The 22,317-nt window shown below is 40.5% G+C and overlaps 2 protein-coding genes across 2 annotated transcripts in view; both read left to right on the forward strand.

Annotated features, from left to right (window-relative positions):
- The first annotated feature begins 253 nt into the window (after positions 1–253).
- rp9 (RP9 pre-mRNA splicing factor) lies at positions 254–9,788 on the forward strand. The gene is made up of 6 exons (XM_042505918.1): positions 254–550; positions 794–824; positions 907–1,036; positions 3,489–3,580; positions 4,073–4,134; positions 8,424–9,788. The coding sequence occupies exons 1-6, from the start codon at positions 405–407 to the stop codon at positions 8,626–8,628; spliced, it is 666 nt and encodes a 221-aa protein (XP_042361852.1). The 5' UTR covers positions 254–404; the 3' UTR covers positions 8,629–9,788.
- A 4,403-nt stretch (positions 9,789–14,191) lies between these two features.
- elmo1 (engulfment and cell motility 1 (ced-12 homolog, C. elegans)) overlaps positions 14,192–22,317 on the forward strand; it is a 147,953-nt gene continuing 139,827 nt past the window's right edge. The window contains exon 1 of the mRNA XM_042505984.1: positions 14,192–14,285. The gene's annotated coding sequence lies outside the window, so the exon portion shown is untranslated. The remainder of the gene's footprint in view (positions 14,286–22,317) is intronic.

The raw sequence follows: 22,317 nt of genomic DNA on the forward strand, positions 1-22,317 counted from the left end.
ATCTTTTATTCATTTCTTGCAACTTTTGGGACATTTCCTGCCTAGTTAGTCATTGTCTTTTTTCAAGTGTTTTAGAAAGAAATAAACCCAATTAGCTCACGTTTCAAAGGGTCAAAAAGCGTGTGAAAGGCGTCTCAGCCCAGCACAGGACAGCAGGATCATCCAGGTTTCCGCGTCCCCTCACGCGCTGCCGCTCGTGTCCTGCAGGTGTCGCTGGACTTTAACTAACCAGCCTGCTGCACAGGAAGTCCACCGCAGCACCGGAGACATGTCTGCTGCTAGTTAGCCGCTGGTTAGCACGTCGAAAGATGTTTTTCACCGTGTAGCTAACACATTTACATTGAACGCAACAGAACTTGTAAGTTGATGATTTTCCGGACGCAGGTTTTGTCAAGACTGGGACAATGTCAGACAGAAAGCGAAAATCAGAGAAGGAGCACCGACGAGACCACAAGAGACACAAGTCATCCAAACAGGATTTGGACAAACTCAAAACACAGACGAAAAAACTCAACCAGAAAGTCCAGCAACTGAAACACGTCGAGACGTTGTGAGTAAAATCACTGAGAGATTTTTGTTCAAACTCCCAAACTTCTGCATGAATTAAATATGTTAATTTGGTTTTCTGTCGTGACTGCAAGTAGTCAATACTATAGCCTTATTAATGTTAGCTCGGACCTGCTGTTTGAGGAGTTTATGTTGTTTGTTTGACAGTTTTGGGACAGCTGAGTTTGAAATAGTTAATCCTGTAGTTGCATAGCAAGTAAATCAGTGTTGTCTTTCTTTCATACAGCTATGAAAAACCTCCACCAGGACTCATAAAGGTAACATAATACACACCAAAATGCATTTAGTGAATTCCAAGAAGCTTTAAACATGTGATTGACACTGTTGTTGTTGTTGCAGGAGCACGAGGACAAACCAGAGGACTGTATTCCTGCTGAACCAGGAAATGAAGAAGCCAGGAGCTTCCTGGCACACGCCCCCACCAAAGGGCTGTGGATGCCTCTGGGGAAGGAGGTGAAGGTGATGCAGTGTGAGTACACTTACACTAACTTATTAACGTCTTATCATCTTCAAGATTCAGGATGTCCTTTACTAAGAAGTCCTGGCTTAGTCAGTGGCACAAGAAGTTTTGAGTAAAAGAACAAACATGCAACTTACAACAAAACAGCTAATGAGTAAAAACAAACAGCATTTTAAAAAAATCACATAAAAGGCACAAACAATCAAATTACAGCAATCTACATCAAACCATGAGTCAGCAGTCTTCATTAACAGGAAATGTGCATTCATTGGTCAAATAGCCCTTAATCCTGTTTTTATTATCGCCCGTGTTTTTTAAATATTCTAGTTTAAGGTGACTGTAGCTCACGCCAAGTTGAGGAAGGAAAAACTCACCAAAGACGGTGTGGATTTGAGGAATGACGTGTATGATTTGTTAGTGTGACTGGAGGTTTTAGGAGACAGTAGAGCTCATATATTAGGAGGCAGTTTGAGTAATATGGCCTCATAAAGCAAAATGTAACAGTGTTCCATTTTATGTTTATATAAAAAAGACAAACCAACTTTCTCAAACTGCAATGATGTGAGCGGAGCCCAGAATCAGAGGAATTGCAATGCAGCATGGTGTACTGAATCTAACATTTTCAAAGAAGATGGATTTTCCATATGTAAAATATAACCACTTTCAATTGTACATAAAAATGTCATTTAAATTATTTTGTTACTTTGACCAAAAGAAAAATTGCATTTGTTTCTAGAAAAGAACACCATCTCCACCCTGATTTTTTTTATTAGACACTCGACATGTTGCCTAAAAGACAGATTGTCTTTTATTTAAAAAAAAAACAGGTATTTGTGAGACTCCATCAGTCATCTTATCATTTAAACTGACAATCTTATATACAGATATATGTTCAGTTTGCTGTTGTATCTGTAAGCATTTAGTCCATGACTGCATATTCCACAAACCTCCAGGACAATTCATGCAGTTACAGAAGCGATGAGTGGATCTCAGAGGTGAAGTAATTATACGTTTTTCTTTAAAGATAAGAAAATCGGTCCTATGATACAGCCCCTGACCGTGGCATTAATATTAATATATTTTTTTTACCCACTGGTCCTTTGAAATGTGATACTTTCTGAATTTTGACAGCTCTCATCTTTTAATTCCTTTTGACTCTGTTGTTGGTCCTCATATTCGTTGATTTATAAAGAAAAAGCTCGTAAAAGGTCCCAACCTCAGCTGATAGATCTCATATGCGCCTTGGATTAAGTTTATCAGAAGTAACAGCCGCCTGTATAGTTGAGGAATTGTAGGTGGGAGTTAATATACACCATGTCAGTGTGGCCAGCGGTCTTGATCGGTTACACATGTCACAACTGTAACTTGACAACTAACACCACATCTATTGTTTGTCTGTTGCTGGAGATTAATACTGGTGTTGGTGGAGATTACCTTCTGTCTTTTTTGGTGAGACAGAGACTGTCCTTATATTCAGTGTTCATTCATTCCTTCGTCCTACTCATTTTCATGCTGCATGAACAGCCAGGGACCTAGGGAGTCAGCACAGACACACACACACACACACACACACACACACACACACACAAACATGCGGGCCCTGTGCACAAGTTGGCATTTGTTCTGCAGAATCGGAGTGCGTTTGTGCTGCTTTATCCTTCGAGACAATGTTTGAATATGCTATCCTGTTTAAAGGAACGGAGAGATGTCACAGTGAATGATATGGATATGAAAAACCTAAGTAAACAATTTTGCACACGACTACTTTTAGAGGATGAACCGAGACTTTGTGTGGTCTCATGTGGAGAAGACTCAAGTTATTCATAGCAGCTACGCTGCCACTTAAAGCCATGAACATTGAAACAGTGTGAAACTTTGATGCAAGTTCTTCACTTCTTTTCAGTGAAGCCACAAGTGATGATTTATGATTGCTCAAGGAGGTCTGTTTTTTATAACATGTGCAGAGCTGTTAGAGGGCGTGACTTCAGGCAAGTTTGTTCAGCTTTTTTTTTTAAATTTCACTGACAAAAGGAAACCTTTTTTTTTACCCTAAGTTAATATGGATGCATGTAAATAAAAATATACAAATAAATATATATTATATATATATATACTATGATTTAAGATGGAGACAGTGAGATGTGGTTGAAAGCTCAAGAAGATCTTGTACGTGGTGCTTGAGTTCAGGCTATTTTTTTTATTATTAGATTTTTTTTTACCTTCTAGTCCCAAGGTCAACACTGTGATTTCATGCCCTTATTTATATTATTATAAATCATTTTAGGATGCCTATCAACATTAGGGAAGTGAGTACTGATGAAACATAGTTCCCCAATTAACTTTGGTGCATTTACATTTGTTTAAATGTGGATTAATGCACATTATCCCTGCTTAAATGTGATTTGACTGTCATGTCAGTTGTCTCAGCTACTCAGAGTTATATTTGTTTCCTTCACTGCAGGTTGGAGATGCAAACGCTACGGCCACAGGACGGGAGACAGGGAGTGTCCGTTCTTCATCAAAGGCAACCAGAAACTAGAGCAGTTCAGAGTGGTGAGTTTGTTAACTGCTTTGGGAAAAAAAGAGCCCACCCGTAGTTATTTAGAGAAAATATCAAAGAACGGTCTTTAGTCAAAGAATGTAGGTTGGATTGTGGCAAGGTCAAGGAGCTGTGACTGAGACAAACGTCTGTGTCTCAGGCTGCCGGCAGAGTTAGAGCATATTGAGTTTACACTGAGGAACATGTGTGCAGCAGACTTCTTCACACAGCCGCTTCCAATGTGCCTGTAATGGAGCAATAACTACTGCAGGAGCACACTGCCTCTGCAATGATTACCATAAATGCAGCTGTGTCATATTTTCATACATTGTAATGTCACATGGAGGTTTTTTAAAAAAGTGCTGACATAAAGAATCAGTACAATGGTTGGAATGTATGAGCGAATATTTTCCAGGATTTAATATGAAAAGTAGCAACTCTTGTTGTGAGTAGGTATGATTTTTTTCCTTTCCTCATAAGACGTAATGACTGTTTTGGTCTTTTAGGCTCATGAAGACCCGATGTATGACATTATTCGGGAAAACAAAAGGAATGAAAAAGAAACCAGGTACGTACACTCTTTTTTTTTTTTATAATCATGCTTGTTATTCATATCCTTTGCCAAATTTAACTAAAAAAAATAGTCTGATTTTTTTTTAACCTTAAAAGATATAAAAAGAGGCTAAACACTTACTTTTAAAACTAAAACTTTTAATATAAGGCATCAGCTGTCGGTTGTCAAAACCAAAAATATGATTGGCATTTTTAGTTTGAGTTGTGATGCTGTGTAGTTTTACATTAACTTCATAATGAAAGTGTGACGTAAAAAAAGGTTTATAAGCTAAACTACACTGTTCCCAAAGAGCAGCAGAGATTCAGCCAGAGACTCAGTGTCTCTGAAATCAACTCAGAATTTTGTTTACAGCCTTGTGATCAAATATCAAACAATTTGTTAATGATCACGTTTGAAGTCACAAAATGTTTTAATGAATGTGACTATGGAACAAAAACCTGTTATATATGGCAAATTCAGTGGTGTGAGGTAGTTTCGACAGGCGCCAGTGCAGGCTGTGACAGGCCCCAGATTTTGCATCTGTACTGTTTACCATATATCGCATTATCTCATCACATGATTAGAGACCTTACATTGGACAGCATTAACATACTGCACATATTACCCAGCCATTTGCACATATGTATGTATGTATGTGACAAAAAGTACCAAAAATAAAAAGAAATCATTCATTTAATTTAATTTTTTAAAAGTTTATTTATGTTTTTTTGTAATGTAGGATAAGCATATAATTTTGTTATAGATATTTAAAAAAAAAAAAGGAAAACCATAATGGAGATAAGTTTGCCTTTTCAAGCACATTAATAGGAAATGGCAGCACTTTTAATTTAACAAGTCTTATTTGGTCACAGTAATATTTTTCAGGTGGCAGTTTGAATTACTTCACAGGGCCAGTTCCTCTACCAATTCTCTATGGGCCCCAAACCCCACCCCACAGGGCCTGGTGCACCTGCACTGCCTGCACTGTCTATATACACCCCTGGGCAAATATCTGCATATTTTTTCATTCAACAAAATATAACATTTTTTACCTGAATGTTCTTTTTAGAGTTACAGAGGTACCCAGATCAAAAACCATAATAATACTAATAACGATTTAAACAGAACTAAATAAAATTCTATGATCGGATATTAATCTGCAAAGTGTTACTAAAACTTTCCCTATAGTTAACAGAGCAAATGTTATCCGAAATGTAAACAGCAGAGATTAACATCATTTAAACACTGCTTGCTGAAGTAGACATACTGAATAAACCCAGTTTGCTGAAGTTTAAAACATCTCACACCGTGCTTTGCGGTACATTTATTTCAGCCCAACTTGATAGAAATGTTGAACTGACCATTTGTTTAACGGATTTGATGTGACAGCAAACAAACATCCCAAAAACAACATGTCACCAACAACAAACAAATGTGTTGATCAGTGAGTTCAGTTCTCAAACAGAGTCCAGGTCACCATGGTTTATCTCCTGCATGCCTGATCCATCCTGTAGCTTGTCAGCTGCACCAAATCAGGTAAGGATGTAAAGAGTTGATAGTATTTCAGAACATAATAAGCAGTGTTGAAAAGTTTTATAACATCTCCTGATTTGCAGCATTTATCTCGAGTATAGCAGTGTTCATCACCCCAGTAGTGGGTATGCCAGCTCCTGACGCCTCCACCTGTTTATCACCTATCATTGCTAATTTTTTACAAGTGGTTGTAACTGACGGTAACCAAAGGACAAGAATCGGTTGCCGATTTTGAGGTTGTTCTCAGACAGATCATACACTTGAGATCCTGCAGGGTTTTTGTTTTAATGTTTTCCCACAGTGGAGTGGGACAAACTCAGATGACCTGGAAATCCTCTCAGGTTGGCTGGTTCTCTGTGCTCGTTTCTAGCAAATAGTATTTGACACCAGGGTGTTTGAATTTGAGGTGTGCTTACTATGAAGCCTCACTGAAGGCGTGCGTGTGTACATGCAGAGCAGCAGCACATGCACGCTTGTGAGTGTGTTTTTTGCATGCATTACGAAAAGGTTATTCAAAGGCCAGTTGCTCTTTGAAGCCTGAGTTGCGTGTCTGTGCCACATTCATTTTGGCATCTTATTTGAAAGGGAGGTGAAGCTGTCCTGCCTCTCCCAGCTTGCGTTCCAGTTGCATATACAGTATTGTGTTTCGAGTTGTCCCAAGGTGCGTTTAATGATGAAATTGTGGAAATGAGCTTGTTAAAAGTGACTGTAGCTTTAAAAGTACTCACATCTTTATTTAGAAAGTCAATTTTTGCACTTCTTTAGGGTTGTGAAGATATCCCCAGCTGGATATGGGACTCAGGCCAGTTGTTTTCTGATAGGCATTCCCAAAATGACTTATTATGCATTGCTAATCTAATCTTTAGACTTTTCTTCACTATTTTGGTTTGTATACCACAGATTTTCTTTATTTTCATCAGCTATGAATGTGACAATAACAGTCTCAGGTATTTGAGAGTTGGCTCCCTTTATTTCACTTGTTATTGCAGCCTGAGGCTTAAGTATAAAGACGTGTTGTTGTAACACTGTGAATTTGCTGGCTGATGAAGGTTGGTAACTAAAACGTTGTGTCTCTAATAGACTCAGTACTGACAGTTTGCAGGAATTATACCTTTTTCTTTCAAAAGTGCATTTGAGGAAACCAAAGTATTTGAGCTGAGGGAGGAGACATTTTTATTATTTAGCTGTAGGTTATGAAGTGCTGTTATGATGGAGTTACTTTAAGGACTAGAGGTTTGCTTTAAGGAGTAGTGCGACATTCGAAGTGCTCAGATGATCATTCTGCTCTGTGAAGTCAGCCCCGCTATAATGAGGCCTGATGGACACTTCACAAGAGCATGTCAGCCTTTTTTCAGAGAAATGCTTTCATGGCTGAATAGTTTCTGACTGTCTTTAAAAATTGTACATTAATGATATCCCTCTCAGCGTCCCGGCCCAATTCTCTGAGCTTATTAACGGCCAGTCACCTCCTGTACATCTCTTTTTCTTTCTCTGACAAATGTTTTATATTTCAGTGAGCTGCGTGGTGCTTCCTGCCTCATTCTGGGATGTGATGTTTTAATCCTCCTTGAACCTAATTTAGCTGTGGATACCTCAGCAGATGTTTATGTAATTACCTTTACCATTGACTTCTCCAGGATGGTCAGAACCCTGCAGAATGTACAGGCTCAGTCCCTTAAAGGGATACTAGACGTCCCCCCATCTTACCAGCACCTAGGTTTCCCGCCAGCTTTTCGCTGGCTCTAGGGCTGTTGCTCAAACTACAGATTATACTTCCACTGCTACGGACACAGAGTATAGAAGTGCATAAAGACAGAGTCACTGCTATTTCTCTCACTTGAACTCTGACAAAACTCTGATCAAATGGTAAAAGTGCCACTGTGTTACTAATTTCTCACCTAAAATGTCTTTAGAAACATATTTTAGTGCACTGTCTGGCTGTAACACAAGAATTTGTGAACAGGAACAGGAAGTGGGTGTCATATTGTTTCCTGTACTGTAAAACTGAAGGCTGAAAAAACTGTGATTAAAGAATAAGCAGTGCTGATAGAATTTGAACCAAGATGCTGTAACTGCTTATCTTTCATCTCAAATGTTTTCAGAAACATATTTTAGAGTACTGTTTAGATGTAATATGAGACTGCTTGTTATCAGCCAGTTGATACACTGTTTCCTGAGTCAATTCGGACAAGCTTGCATTATTTCATCCACCATCAGGAGTTTTTATTGGTGCAGTGGGGCGCAGTGCTTTCTGATAATTGTAGGTTTTCTATCTCTTAATCAAAAGCAAATACCACAGCCCTTTCCTTCTGCTTTCTGTGGTCATGTAGCACCAATTTCAAAAGTATTTGTGTCTTTCTGCTGCATAGACAGCCCTGTTTTATGAAAAGACCATCTTTCCAGCAGTAAAATACTTCTCGAACTTCTGTAAAGGTTTAATTGTAAGTTATCTGATGTATTTCAGTCATCTGAGCTCGAGACTAAGTGACAGGATGACCCCAATATCCAGGTGTGTCCCAGTGTGTTCTGAAAAATCCTCCACATACATGCAGACTTAGCAGGTATTTGGGCACTGTTGGCAATTACTGGATATATGTAACACAAGTAGCCACTTGTCAGGAAATGTCGGTACTTGGACAAAGACAGTGTCTTCATGAAGGACACTTCAGATGCTTGCCAACCCGGGTATCCAAGCCTGCATTAGTTGTTATTTCCTCCCTGTACTTGACTCTAATCCTACCTCCGCTCCTCCCTGCCCTTCCTGTTTCCAGGATCCAGCAGCTGCAGCAGATGCTTCAGGACACCACTTCCTCCAATTCAGACAGCTCCTCCTCTTCCTCCTCCTCCTCCTCTGACCACCATCGGAGCAAGAAAAGAAAAAAGAGGAGGGACAAAAAGAAGAAAGACAAGAAGAAGAGAAAAAGGAAACGAAAGCACAAGTCCTCCAAAACCAGTGACTGCTCAGATTCAGACTGACTGTTGGGAGCATGCTGATGTACGTGCGCCATCAGCTTTAAACGTAGGAAGAGACTGAATACAGTAGCAGCGCGGGTAGATCTTGCGCTGTAGTGCAGTGTGTTCTGCAGAGTGCCTCAGTAAGAACTACACTCTGAAGACTGTTTAAATCCTTTTATCTGCAGGTTGAAAACTGTTATGTCCAGTATGCATGACTTCTCCCAGCCGTCTCATTGTCTCCAGGGTGATGACTTGCATTCGCATCCTCTCTGTCGGATCGTACAGCACAGGCTCATATGGCACAGCTGCTTAAGTAACTGTGTGCATGTGTGTGTCAAAAAGCATTAGCTGCATGGGTAATGAATCTTAAGTGATATGAAATGAGCCCGCTGGTGTAAGAGATAGCATGTCAGCAAATACACTGTGTTATTAAGAGATTGTATTTTCCACCATATTTTTGTAGCTCTGCCATCTCGCTGGTATGAAATACTTTGATTGTAGACTGTGTTAAACGCAGAGGTGGAAAAAAAAAAAAAGAAACATCGGGAGTACAGTTAAGATTTGTCTTCCACACAAGCCTGAATGTTTGAATGCTTGTGACTGTACATAAATATTTGGAATGATTTGAGGTTGGAATATGCTCATTTGCTCTGAAAAAAAGCCACAGACATGGGGAAAGAATGTATGTGAATGTGCTCCCTCATTCTGAGAATAAAGATGGCTCTCTTTCTCCAGTGTTTACCCGGCTCAAGGCTGCAAAAACAAAGATGTTAATCATTTCAGCCCTAATGCATGCACGACTATTTTTCATATTGATAACAATTATCTTTTGAAGACGGTGCAGTGAAACTCCTCACAGAAGTCCGATCATTAAAAAGTGCACACGACCGTACTGCTGTGACCTTCCTAAGAGACGAAGAACATTTTTTTACTTTTGATCTTGTCCTGCGAGCAGTCTGAGGAGACTTCAGAGAGCGTTTCTCAGAAATCATTTCACAGTCCGTAACCTACACAATGCGAAGCGATCCTCCCTCTCTGTGCTGCGCTTCCATCAACAACTCATCAAACCAGCAGCTTCACGGTTGCTTCTTCGTGCTGTACTCGAACCTTTAGGCCACATGTGAGGAAGTCTGGTGCTCCTCTCCTCCACGAGCATCACATTTTTGAGCGTGACGCCCCGTGGGAATGAACTTGAAACATTCCCTTTTCCTAATGACCCTGATAGAGAGACAATTACAGTAGACCTGCAGGGAACAAGTAAACTAGATTTCCATTTAGATTTGTGTCTTAAGCTTTCTGCTGAGCTCAAATGCTGCAGGGAGTGTATGTGTATATGTGAGAAATTACACTTCCATCAAAGAGTGACAGATTATGCAGCTATGAGAGCATTTTAGTTGCTGATAGAACGCTTATTTATCCTCTCCTCTTTCTCATCTCCTTCGTCATGGCGGCTCTGTCTATCCCTCCTCTGGTGCTTTCATCAATAACACAAGATAAATCAGCTTCATTGAAACAGCCTGTTCCACGTTGACTTCTCTCTCTCTCTCTTTCTGAGTAGAACAATGAATCTCCCAGATGAGATTCAGTCACAAGCTGCTCAGAGGGAGGTTGCGCCACGTAGAGAGAATCTGGTCAGCGGAGAGTCTTTATTGAAGCACTCTGTCTTCTTGGACAAGGGACAGGTTAGATTGAGAGCCAGGCCAGTGCTCGTTGTGCAGACTGTGTTAGAGACAGGCCCAACAGATTTTCAGAAAACCAGCTAATTAAATCTTTATGACTGGAGCTCTGCGCTTAACTCATGAATAATAATGTTTTGCAGGAAAGATGCAGTAACAAGGTTTCTCTCCCTTTTGGTAATGTGATATCATCTTCACACCACATGTCCAGTGGTTGTGAAACAAGCTGTGTTCACATCCAAGTGAGGTAAAAGTCCATGCGTAAAGGAAAACAATCTGAGGTGTACTTTGTGAGATGCAAAGAGAAACAAGCGATGCAGGGGTTCATTGTGCTGCATTGGGAGCGTGAACTTTACTGAATGCATCACACAGCGCTTTTAAATCATATGGGCTGGTTTAAACGAGCAGCGTGTAGGATTTAGTGGCATCTAGTCGTGAGGATTTCAGATTTTAACCAGCTGAAACTTCTCTCCCGCGCCAAGAGTGAACTCCTGGTTAGGATTCATTCAATATTTATCGCTCAGGAGGTTTTTACCAGGAGCTTAATTATCCACAGAGGTCTCTTCCTCTCCAAAACAATCAGACCGGGTGATTAAAACAGTGAAAAAAAGCAGTCTAAGATTACAAGACATATTTTCTCTGATGCTGTTCGGCCTGTCAGAGTCGGCCTGCTTACCAAGCACGTGCTACTGTGAGCTCACATTTCTTCACTGATAACTTACGATCCAGACATACAGGAGGTTTTAACGGGGAGCTAGATCATCTGCAGAGGTCTCTTCCTCTCCAAAGCAAACAAACCCATTGATTTACACTGGTAAATACACTGAATAAAGCAGTTTCATGGTTGAAAAAAGTGTTTTTCTGATGCTGCTCATCACAAAGGGGCGACTAGCTATGATGGCTGACAGGAGTATGCAAAAGGCCCTGTCCAGAACCAGAGCTTGTTTCTCTGTTGTGTGCCACTGTAGAAACATAGCTGGGCAACACGACAGACTCCATGGAGCTCCCTTTTGAGATATAACTGGCTCATTCTGCTGTGCTAAAAACACAGTGATTCTTATTTTCAGGTGATCATTCACAAAAGAAAACATACGTATTATATAGTATCCCCTTAATCTTACACATTTGGCCTTAAAAACCTTCTACTGTCTCCGTAGTCTCAGATAAAAAAGATCACATCCTCTGTAAGCCCTCTGATGTAGTCTTGACCACTATGAGGCTGAAGTCAGATGCAAAAGTCAGCAAAACTCAATGATGGGAGCAAAATAAAGGGGAAAAAGTTAAGTTTATTTGTTCCATAATCCAAAGAACAATCAAGTAGTGTTTAGCAAATAATTCCGCACAATTTGAGCTGTTTGGATGTTATCAAATCTTGAAAAACCACTGCTCATCACTTAGACTGAGTTGCTTGAGCTAAATTGTTATAAACAGTGAAAAAATCACATCTGCAAACTCAAATCTATGCAAAAATCTTGTTTATTATGCCAGCTTTCGGTCAGAGATGATCAGATGCCTTAAAGACCGAAAGCTGGCATTGTAAACATGATTTTTGCATGGATTTGAGTGTGTGGATGTGCTTTCTTTTTCTACTGTTGATAACTGTTTGGATGAACCCCCGAATCTGATGTGATCTTCGAGGGTTAAACCAAATGGATTTCAAGGGGGACGCAGGGAAAACGTCCCCCACTCTCCTCAAATGAAACCATGAAAGCAGACGAGGACTTCTAATATTAAAGACATTTATGGCATAAATTGATGAAGAAAAGGCACAGATTTGTACATAAAAATTCAACAGAATGCAGGAAATTATGTGTTTGATGCCTACAATTTTTGAGTCCCCCTTCCCCAATGTTGAAAACAAACAAAACAAAGAATGATTTAAAACTAGCGTTTGACTTGCCCTGCTACACTTTACTGTTATCTTTGTATCAGGCCTAACTGCCTTCCAAGCCATATGAATTATGTTTTCAAATTAAGATTTTAGTGAAGAACACAGGTTGTCATTTAATGAGGCGGAGGTTTGTATCTTGTGTCTTTCACAGTGAGAAAAAAAAATAGGGAGAAAGAGAGATTTCTGCTGGGTGTGTTGCTCTAGATTATTTATCAGGACGGATGGGGGCTCCTGTATTAATCCTCCTCCTGCTGCTCCTGCTGAGTGGAGACAAGGATGAGCTGCAGGACTGTCTGCTGTTCACTCTGTTTTACTCATAAAAACACACTCTGGATTTAATATCAGAAACTGTCTGTAATCACTGACAAAATTAAAGGGAAGTGGCCTCGTGTGGCTCAGTGCCGCTCTGCTCTGTGATGAAGTCCTATATCCTGTCCTGTGCGCTGACATCCAATGAAACTGTAACATTATGCTGTGTAGGACCACGCTTGAGCTCTATCAAAATGGTCCTCGGCATAATGTAACATCAGAGGGTCATAACCCTTCCCTCCAAACAGCTCTGTGTGGAGACCAGAGAGCGTTCAATAACCATGAATTATTGAAGTCATTGTTCCTGTTTGCCTTCCATGTCTGGCTGCAAGATTGGAGGCAGTCAAGTCCGTGTGTCACCCAACGTCGTGAGAAAAGACGTGGCGTACATAGATGTTTGTTTTCTTTATTCAGATGGAATTTATTGCAGATCTGCTTTATTCACTAGTTGGTATTTGAGAGTGTAGGCAAGGCTACTGTCCACCAGGGGAGTTTTAGGGTAACATTTTATACATAAGAAGACACAAGAAACAAACAATAAAAAGCTAATTCATTTTCCTCTGTCCACTGCATAAATAAGGTGTGGTTTGAAAGTACTCTGGAAATTTTTACATTATTGACATAAAAATTATATTTAAACAATTAAATAACTATAATAAAATAACTTAACATATAATTAATCACTGCTTATGAAAAACAGACAAACCTATTGACCTATGTTGAGTGTAGGAACCCCCCCTTCACACACACACACACACACACACACACACACACACACACACACACACACACACACTTCAGTTTTGTTGGGAGGCTACTACATTTTACATGTAACTAACCACATTGAGGAAATTTTTTTTTTTGAGATTTCAACAATACAGTAATATTATGAGAAAAACCTGTGCTCTCCCCTGGTTTATAGTTTGCAGGCAATATGTTTATTTCTGTAATATGATATCCCCTTTCTCCTAAAAATATATATTTATTCTCGTAAAATTACGACTTTTTTTTCTCTGAAAATTACAACTTCAGTCTCGTAATATTCCAACTTTATTCTCATAAAATGACTACTTTTTCTCGGATAATTACTTCTTTTTTCCCCTATAATATTAAGACTTCGTTCTTGAAATTACAATTTTATTCTCATAATGTTCTGACTTTATTTTCAAAATCTACCTTTTTTTCCCTATTGCATGGCCCTAATCCTCTGTCGTATAACATTGCACCAACCAACCCTTTGAAGGAGCTGGATGGCACAAATGCACAACATTAATCAATAATCACCTAATTTTAGTAAACATTTCTGTAAATTAAACATTTATTTTTAACTGAGACCTTAACCCTTACTTTGCTGCTGGTTAGACTGCTCTAATATAAATTATGCCAAAGAAATAGGCTATAGCAGAGAGCAAAAAGTGTGCCAACCAGCCCCAGTCTCCCCTATTTTCAGACATAACTGACCTCAGAGCTGCTCAAACTAAAGTAGCACACAGACTTCTGGATTTAAATCTGATGAAATGCCACCATACACTCCTTAACCAGTGAGTCAGTGAGCAGCTGGGCTCCCATGTATTCATGCATCCTCTGTCTGGCTTCACCAAGCCAGCCAGCAGACGGCAGAAGAAGAAAAGAGGAAGTGGAAACATCAGCACTATCTCTATACGGCAGAGGAGAGAGAGAGAGAGAGAGGGAGAAAACACCACTGAGTGACACACACACACTCACACATACACTCCCAACACACACACACACAAACTCCGGACATCAGCGCTTTAGTGGAAGAAGTGTCCTCGCTTCGTCAGGTTTGTCAAAGCACGTTTCTCTTCTTGCACAAATGTTGGTGTTGAGCGGTATTTTTAGCTTCACTTCCCTCGCGCTTTGTGCTAAATGTTGAGGATTCACGATGTTTGGGGGCTTCGCTGCGCTTTGCCTCAGCAAGCGTTTCTGTGTCTGTTACATTGCAGCGAGACAATACTGTGTTTCTTCTGCTGCCTCCTCTCTCTGTATACCTCCCTGCTCCGGCTTTACTTTTGTGAAGTGGCCATAGCAGCTTTGGGCGCTGTTCTGTTTTTTTTTTTTGTTGTTGTTGTTTTTGCTTATTGACGTGCCTGATTAAAACATCGCAGCCCACTCCGCTTTCACACACATTGAACTGCAGCGAAAATTCAAACTGCAAGTGGTTTCATTCACCGAGCTGCTTTTTTCAGTTCTGGTTTGTTAAACAAGTGCGCGTTGACGCTGCAAGTTGTGTTGTGTTTGCAGCAGATTGACTGTGAGGACGCCGAGGCTGCTGCTGCTGCTGCTGCTGCTGCTTCTTCTTCCCGGCGTGTTTGTTCAGTGCATGCTGTTCGCTTCATGCAAAAAAGTGTTGCGTTTGTAGATGCCTCTGTTTTTCTCTCCACTGCTAATTAAAGAGCTGCTTTAATGGTGTGCAGTGTGTAACTCCAGCCCAGCATGCATGGCCACACCGAGGGCCTGTGATAAGCAGAGGGGAGGGAAAGCTAGACAGCAAATGCAATGTTTCAGCTCTTGATCTCCAGAAAATGAAAGATATCAAGATGCATTGCAACCTGGCAACAGATCACACATTTATCTGCGGTGTATCTAGCACCGATCATACCAACTGTATTTTCAAACCTGTACATCAGGGGTTCCCAAAAGTTTTCACGTGACCCTTAATTTGCGTGTTTTTTCTGTTTATTATTGCTAATTATTATTGTTTTTTTTCTCTCTTTTTTTGTTACTAATTTTCAGGTCGTTTTCTTACACCCCCCCCCCACCCCCCTCTTTAGTTTTAAGGAAATTTCATTAATTTTTTGCTAGTTTTCAAGACATAAACATGTTTTAAAGACTTTTTTTTAGCTAGTTTTGGGGCCATTGTGTTGTTGTTGTTGTTGTGTAAACCATGGGCCTGTGATTAGGAGAAGGAAGGCAAGGCAAGTGCAATGTCTGAGCTGTGGACCTCCATAAAATAAATGTTATCAAGATATGTTATGACTTGGCAACAGTTCATCCATTTATCTGAGGTCTAATACTTAGTATACTTAGATACTTAGTATACTTAGTATACTCACTCTCTTTTCAAAGCTGTGCCTCAGGGATTTCCAAAAGTTTTCACATGGCCCTTACTTAACTAAAGCGCTTTAGATCAGTGATTCCCAAACTTTTCTGGCTTGAACCCCTCAATACAGGTTGCATATGCCTACAGATTGAAGCTATTTAAAGCAACATTATGCAACTTTAAGTTGATTGCTGAGACTCGTTCCCACGTCGTCAAATATCAACAGTTTGGTTTGGTAGTGGACCCGAAACACCAACCCAAAACACCTGTATTTGACAACCTGGGAATGAGACTCAAGAATCAATTAAAAGTATTATAATGTTGCTCTAAACTACGTCTTTTTTTCCTTCAAGGATTTAATAATTCACCATGTCTTTGCTTTGTTGTAATGATGGTTGTTTCACACTACTCAGAACTGGCTTACAAAGCCTGATTTTGCCACTGCATTGGACCAGTTGCTCTTGACCTTTTTCATGTCAAGATACATATTAGGTTACACAACCTCATTTGATTTTGATTTTGATTTTGCCTCAGGGACGTCCATCTGGAAAGATCTGGTTGTTAGATTTGATTAAGAGATAACCACAGAGGACGTGAGACCTATCAACAGAGTAGTCACTTCTATGACTCTTGCTCACATACCTTATTTCTATGGTGAATTAAATAGTAAAAATAAACTATTTCTTATTTTTCTGGGGACCCCAGGACTTCCTTAAGACCCTTGGGGGTTCCCAGACCTCTGGTTGAGAACCATTGCTTTATACCACCTCTGTTAGAAAAGAGTTTGCCCTTAGTAGCTCCTTTCTGAAGTTATTTGAGCAGGATCCTAAAAATATTAATACTGTACATCAGCGATTTCCAACCAGTGGTAGGTGTACCTGGGGGGGTACTTACGCTGTTACCAGGGGGGACATGGACAGATTGTTCTGTAGCTCAACTAATTTGAAAAAACAAGAAAATATTTGATTAAATTGAAAAATATCCACATTCTTGTGTTTTGAGGGTAAATTAACATGCAAATAGGATTACAAATTGAAGCAACGCTTGACTTTCAGCATATTTATTGCCACAATAATCCAAACAGCTATGACACTCAGTTTCTGATTACAGCTGTAACGATTAATCGATTAGTTGTTAACTATTAAATTCATCACCAACCAATTTGATAATTGATTAAATGTGAGCATATCCTAGATTCTTTACTCCTTTATGACAGTGAACTGAAGATCTTTGGGTTGGACAAAATAAGACATTTAAGGATGTCATCTTCGGCTTTGGGAAACACCGATTGATTTTTTTTTTTTTCTTGTTACCATTTATACATTTATAAACCAAACAACTAATTGATTATTCAAAAAAATTGGCAATGAAGATTGTTGCAGCCCTATTTCCAAGAAATCACCAAACAGTCGAGTCAATTCATGTTGTAATCAAGAGTATTTTAAATCTAGTCAGCAAACAGGCAGAGAAGTTGATAGCTGCAGTGGTGACTAAATTGTAGAAAGTTTGATTTTTGCCCCTCCAAGTGTCACAAATGGCCGAACCCTACAGAAACAAACACAAAGGCTAACAAAGGATGACTTCAGGGTTATGTTGTCTTATATCTATGTATGAATTCACATGGTCCACCACTGCTAGCGGTGAGTTTCTCTGTGGTAAAATATTTTTTAACAATTTCATAAAGCCAGCCCATCCATCAAAAAGTCTCTTGAGCCTGTCTGATAAGGCTGTTGGACAAAAAGTTGGGAAATGACTGCTGCATTAGAGAAACTGCAGCTATTTCTCTTTATGCCTTTGGTTCCACGGTGGTAAGATCCCCTGGTCGTCACTAGACCCCGCTTTGACCGTGGCTCCATTCCCCCTCACTGATCGCTCAGTAACCAGTAAGAGACCACAGCAGCATTGCTCTGTGGCACACAGCGTGCCTCGGCTCTCTCCTCCTCACGTCAGCGCAGCCTGGAGGCTACTCTGTCGTCTTTTCTCGGTCCCTCTGCCCCTGCAGGCGGCTTCTGATGGAGTGAGAACCCATTTACATGCCCTGTTAGCCACCAAAGACGTCTCTGTTGTGATGGAGCCTGCACGCTTGCTGGAATCACCGTGTCAACTTGACAGTAAACACAGGCAAACATACAGTAGCCTAGATACAGGAGCACATCAGCATGTCTCAGACACAGACAAAGAAGCGGATCTCAAGAGCTTGTCTATAAGGGATATATGGGAGGGGTTTGTTTCAAGTGCCACTCTGGGAGAGAAAGTTCTAGGTTATTGTTTGGTTCCTTCTCGTTGTCCATGAGGATATCGAGTGTTATGTGATATGAGTTTCCATTATGATGACATACTTGAACTAAGCGATTCTATGTTGCATTGTGAGGTTTTGGCCTATATGCGCGCCCTGTCTATGTAACTGTGGTTGACAGTGGGTTAGAGATTGATGTTTGGTTTTAGATTCAGGTCTGGCCCAGCTTCAGTAGTCAAGCAACGCAATCTTCAACTCATACTTTGGAGCAAACCGCGAACTTGAGCGCTCTCTCCCATCAAACCGGCATGTGTGTGCGCAGCATCGGCCGGTAGCTGTCCAGTTCAGAACTGAAGCATGCCAGAAGTGTTATATTTCAGTTTTACAGCCACCGGAGGGACCTACACGTCAAAGGAATGCACACACATGTGAAAACAAGTTTTATTAGCCATAGCAAACCTCCATTTCTTGTTAGCTGGCCTGCCCAAATAAATATTTCTTTATCCCTACAGGGTCTTAAAAATCAGCAAGCATTGCAACACAAGAGTTGATGAAAAGTGAGAAGGTAGCAGCCTTGAATTAAACCATACGCCAAAGCAAACTGATGGAATTAACCACGAGTGCTTTGTTTTAAATAGTGAAACATAATCCAGGAAATGAGATTAGTGTAAAGAGGCAGAGATGGAGAGGCAGCTTGGAATACTTTTTTGGGGAAAGGATCGGTGCCTGGCCTCGCTTACTGAGACCCTGGTGTTGTATGTGTTTGACATCCTCTCACCACCTCCTGAAGTGCAAACCTCGCCAATTTCTGTCTCCTCTTGCCTGTCAGAGCCCTCTGCTCCCTCCTCTTTCAGCTTGTTATCTTCCTCTCATTAGCTTACTCTCTTACACTCGCTTTCTCACACATGCGATCCTGCTGTCTCTCTCATTTTAGCATCCCCATCTCTTTGCATGTTCTTCTCATTTGCTCACTCGCACATTGCAGCCCCCATCTTTTTTTCTCACTCTCAGTTCCTGCTCCCTGCGGGAAATGGAAGTATGTAAATTGTTTTCTCCTTGATGTATGCCTGGCCTGCTATCTGTCCATCTTAATGAACTCATTTCCCCCTTTTTTTCCTCCCGAAAGTCACACCAAAAACTTCAGGGCCCCCAAGTTTCCTGTCATCTCTCTGCCACTTTCTATGTCTTTATTTGTGCTATAAGCCATTGAGAACGCCTACACTGTAAAATCTAACTATTTGATTTTACTTAAAAAATCTAGGAAACTGATCACCTTGAAAATGCAATTAAATATAACTATTAGTCTTAATTAGTGTTTACTTTATATCAAAATGTTTACTTAAAATTTAGTAGGGCTGCCTCTTGAAAGTTTGGCTTGAATCATCACTCGGAGGCCCTCAGTCTACTGAGACTGAAGTCAAGCAGTCATTTTAAATCTATGCGGTGTACTTCTTGGGACGTTTTGGTCTCCAGATTTTGCGGCCGTGTGAGTGCTCTTGACTTTTATGCTACTCTTTATAGCTGTGGACATGCATGCAGTGGCACAGAGGGAGAGAGAGGCCGCAACATAACATGAAGAAGCTGTGAATTTGTACCTCATGGTATGTTAAAAGGAGAAATTATTTAGCTTTTGTTCATCTAGTGACTGCAAAAAATGTTGTTGCACATTTACAACCTGTCATTAGCGGTGTTTCCTTGTTATATATTACATAAATGGTGCTGTCACACTGAACTTCCTGCGGAGCCCCGTTCATACTTTAAACCTTTGTATGGACACCAGAATGAGCCATCGCATATTTGTGTTGAGCAGTCAAATCAGATTCCACTGACATAATTCTGAGTCACGTAAAACTCTATACAACTTAAATATATCAATCTCTCTGCGTTTTAGCAACTTCAGTAAACCATCTGTCTTCTGCTGGTTGCAAACTAGTCATCATATTCTAAACATGTTAAGAAAACAGAACTTGCATATCTCCTAACTTCATCATTTTTTGAAATCCTCTTTGTCAAGTTAAACCAGACTAACTTGGTATACAGAAGTCGTAAACACTCAGAAAAGAAGTGGCTATTCCACTTGTCATTTTTTAGTTGCAACAACTTCACAAAATTTAGTAAATGCAGCAACATTTCTTTAGAAAATCTAATAATTAGATATAATATAGCTATAATTAAGACTTAACTGTTATTTTTACTTTCTTTATTCAAGGCAATCGATGTCCAAGATTATTTTAAGTGAGATCAACTCTTCAGATTTTTGAGTGTATAAAAAAAAATACCACTTAATGTACAGGTATCCTGGTACAAACTGGTGCCTCTGTCCTTTGGCAGCTTGAGGTTAGATTAATTTGCAGTTCCAAATGAGATGAATGTTGCCTTGCATAATTGCTCCCTGTGGTATGAAGTTAATTAAAACAGCAGGTAGGTACTGAAGGTGCGATGGGAAGGTGCCAGACAGCCAGACAGACATAGGTGGGTGAGAAGAGATCTCATAGGTACTGCTGCCATGTTCTGCTCTTTAGATTTCTGATTGTTGCCTTGGGCTGAATTCAAAGCCAAGCAGCTCTGTCACGATTGCAATAAAGTAGAGAAACTGATGGAAAAACGTGTTGTTTTATGACAAACTGTGATCTTGCAGCGGCCGCGCATGGGTATGTATTTCAACCTTTTTAACCTGAGCTTCTATAAATGTATATGTTTTGTTCCTCGGGCCCATCCGTTCTTAGTATATGAATCAGTTTCAGCAGAGAGCATCCGTAGGCATGTTTTTCAGTCCAAGTCTAGACTTTATGCGGAGTGAAGCAGCCCTAGATGACCCAGAAACTGATATGGTTCCCCCTGCGTGCTCGCTCTGCCCGCTGCATTCCAGCTGTGGCGGTGCCGCAGAGCTCTGTAAATATTGAGTGAGAGGTTAGCCAGCTCTCTCGCTCTTATGTGTTTGTGGTGTTTAGCATTTCTCAGCTAAGTGCTGCTCAGCCTCTGAGCCTACTGACCCGGTAGGATAAATGGTTAGGTAGTCTAACCAGTATATCTCCACTCCAGCTGTGTGAGAGGCTTGAACTGACTTAACACTTAGAGTTGGGTACTTTGCAGGGATTGTCGAGTTGTGTGTGTGTGGGGTGTATGCGGCTGCTGTAGTGGGATTGTGCGTAATGTGTCAGTGGCATTAACATCACACGGTATATGATTTATGGCATGTTTGCACATGTGCTGCAGAGATCTGCCGGATTTCAGCGCTGTGTTGCTGTGTCAGTTTTTATTTTTTCTCCAAGGCTTGTGCCCTTTTCACAGTAGCTGCGTGCTGGTGTTTCAGCTTGACACAGGTGCTAAACACAAGTTTTCGTCAGCTGTAAACTAATTATAGCTTTTCCCTTGTGTATGTGTGTATGTGCATGCATTTGTGTGTCTCTGAGTGCTTTAAGTGGTATGTATGGGTCATCGCTTGATCACTATACATGCGTTCACATATGGATGGCTGCTGTCGAACTCCCTTGCGTATCCGTCACTAAATCCATCCATCTATGCATCTCTTGATCCACGAGCTCATTCATTCATACATCCGTTGCTTTGTTTTTTGTTTCTTTGTCTCTGTCTCCCTGTCCATGACAATATGACCAGGTGGTCTGGCTCGATCAGGCACACATGTATCATCACTAAATCCCTGCATGATCAGTGCGAATCCCTTCAGGCCCCACGGTGTACACGTCCCTTGACACGACAGTCTCGCCCACTACTGTCTTCAGTGAGTGTGAGTCAGTGGAGGCGCCCTAGTTTTCTGCACCGCTCTCCCCAAAGTGTGCACTTGACTTGCGGTATCTGTGTCGAACCATTAGTTCATGGAAGTTTTTGTCTCATGTGGCGATGAGTTTTCGGTTTGCTGTCTGATTTGGGGTGTTGAGGGATTTGTATGAACACTGTGTGCTTGTCATCTTTTTCAAGCACTTTATTATGACATTGCCGCAGTGTTATTTGTAATTTTTTGAACAGTGTATCACTGAGAAAGTTTATGAACTGTTGGTGTGAGCCGAACACTAACTTACATCCAAACGATGTGCATCTGATTATAAGGAAAGACCGAAGTTGTCATGTCTCCTGGAGCATTTATGCTGTGCTTCATGATGCTTGCTGTGAAAAATATTAAAATGTCATAGTTTTTCCTTCTTTCTTTCCCTCTTTTCCTCCCTCCCTCCTGCCCTCACAGAGCAGAACATACTTGTGCATCTTCTGCTGTACATAGGTGAAAACAAGTCTAAAACAATCAAAGTAGCAAATTACATTTACTGCTCTGTTTCACTTACATTAAAGTAACAAAGCAGGTGGAGACGAGTGCACATGAAAGGAATCATATTAAAATTATATCTGGCAGGTTCATTTACCTCCTTCTTACTTACATATACTTATTAAAGGGAAGGCAACCAATTTTACACACCACAGATTGGTAACATGTTTTGTGGTGTTCTACTGCATGTGTGAATTTTTTGGCTCTAGAAAGAGCTGAGCAAAGTCTGATAAATTGCCACACGTGATAACAACAGAG

The sequence above is a fragment of the Plectropomus leopardus genome, chromosome 18 (assembly GCF_008729295.1).
Source record: "Plectropomus leopardus isolate mb chromosome 18, YSFRI_Pleo_2.0, whole genome shotgun sequence".
In the NCBI taxonomy this organism is placed as follows: Eukaryota; Metazoa; Chordata; class Actinopteri; order Perciformes; family Serranidae; genus Plectropomus; species Plectropomus leopardus.

What these genes read in the sequence shown, in the direction of transcription:
- rp9 (XM_042505918.1), top strand. Translation starts at nt 405, where the DNA reads ATGTCAGACAGAAAGCGAAAATCAGAGAAGGAGCACCGACGAGACCAC. An exon ending in CTCCACCAGGACTCATAAAG is followed by an intron (nt 825 to 906) that starts GTAACATAATAC and finishes TTGTTGTTGCAG; the next exon opens with GAGCACGAGGACAAACCAGA. An exon ending in AGGAATGAAAAAGAAACCAG is followed by an intron (nt 4,135 to 8,423) that starts GTACGTACACTC and finishes TCCTGTTTCCAG; the next exon opens with GATCCAGCAGCTGCAGCAGA.